Source organism: Spermophilus citellus (genome assembly GCF_964194105.1).
Source record: "Spermophilus citellus genome assembly, chromosome: 3".
Classification (NCBI taxonomy): Eukaryota; Metazoa; Chordata; class Mammalia; order Rodentia; family Sciuridae; genus Spermophilus; species Spermophilus citellus.
Genome location: NC_138184.1, coordinates 12,695,737 through 12,696,892, shown reverse-complemented (window position 1 = coordinate 12,696,892; position 1,156 = coordinate 12,695,737). Strand labels below are relative to the sequence as shown.

General features: G+C 45.2%; 1 protein-coding gene across 1 annotated transcript; it reads right to left on the bottom strand.

The window, feature by feature from the left end:
• LOC308643249 (olfactory receptor 7A5-like) lies at positions 1-927 on the bottom strand (the record flags this gene model as incomplete). The annotated part of the gene is made up of 1 exon (XM_081283158.1): positions 1-927. The coding sequence occupies one exon, from the start codon at positions 925-927 to the stop codon at positions 1-3; it is 927 nt and encodes a 308-aa protein (XP_081139284.1).
• Positions 928-1,156: the final 229 nt, after the last annotated feature.

The following is a 1,156-nucleotide window of genomic DNA, read 5'->3' as shown; positions in this document are numbered from 1 at the left end:
TTAATCTCTCTCACAGAGTCTCCTCAGAGCACTCTTGATGTCCTTGTTCCTCAGACTGTAGATGAAGGGGTTCAGCATGGGGGTGACCACAGTGTACATCACAGAAGCAGTTGCAGTAGAGTGTGAATTTTGGGTCACAGCAGAACTGAGGTACACACCTAGGCTTGTGCCATAAAATAAGGAGACCACAGACAGGTGAGATGCACAGGTAGAGAAGGCTTTGTACTTGCCCTGAGCTGAAGATATTGCACGGATGGAAGACACTATCTTGCAGTAAGAGTAAAGGATGCCTGTGAGGGGGCCTCCTCCCAGGAAGACAGCCATAATATATATCACCAGGTCATTAAGGAAGGTGTCAGAGCAGGCACATTGAATTGTCTGATTAAGTTCACAGAAAAAGTGTGGGATTTCCAAGTCTGTGCAGAAGGACAGCCGCAACATCATTAAGCTTTGTAAAAATGCATGTAAAAAACTCACAAACCAGGACGCCAGAACTAGCAATCCACAAAGTCTGCGGTTCATGATGACCATGTAGTGCAGGGGAAGACAGATGGCCACATATCGATCATAGGCCATCACAGCCAAAAGAAAGTCATCCAACCCAACAAAGAGTAGAAAAAAGTGAATCTGGGTGATGCAGCCTGCATAGGAAATGGCCTTGCTCTGTGTCTGGATGTTCACCAGCATCTTGGGGATGGTGGTGGAGGTGAAGCAGATGTCCACAAAGGACAGGTTGGAGAGGAAGAAGTACATGGGCGTGTGCAGGTGGGAGTCTGAGATGGTGGCCATGATGATGAGTAGGTTCCCCAGCACAGTGACCAGGTACATGGAGAGGAAGAATCCAAAGATTAGGGGCTGCAGGTCTGGGTCCTCTTCCAGTCCCAGAAGAAGGAATTCTAGATGTTGAGTATCATTCCCTGGGTCCATATGCATGTGACTACAGAAATGAGAAAAAGGGCATAGCTAATTTTCCCATAGACAGGTATTACATCATTGAGGTGAGACAATAAATATTTTACTGAAAAGAAACTAAATTTTACATATGGTATGTAGCTCAGTGGAGGAGTGCTTATCTAACATGATCAAGGCCCAGGATTCCGTCATTTTCCCCACAAAAAGAAAAAAAAAACAATGGAATGGAAAGTAATTAACTTGT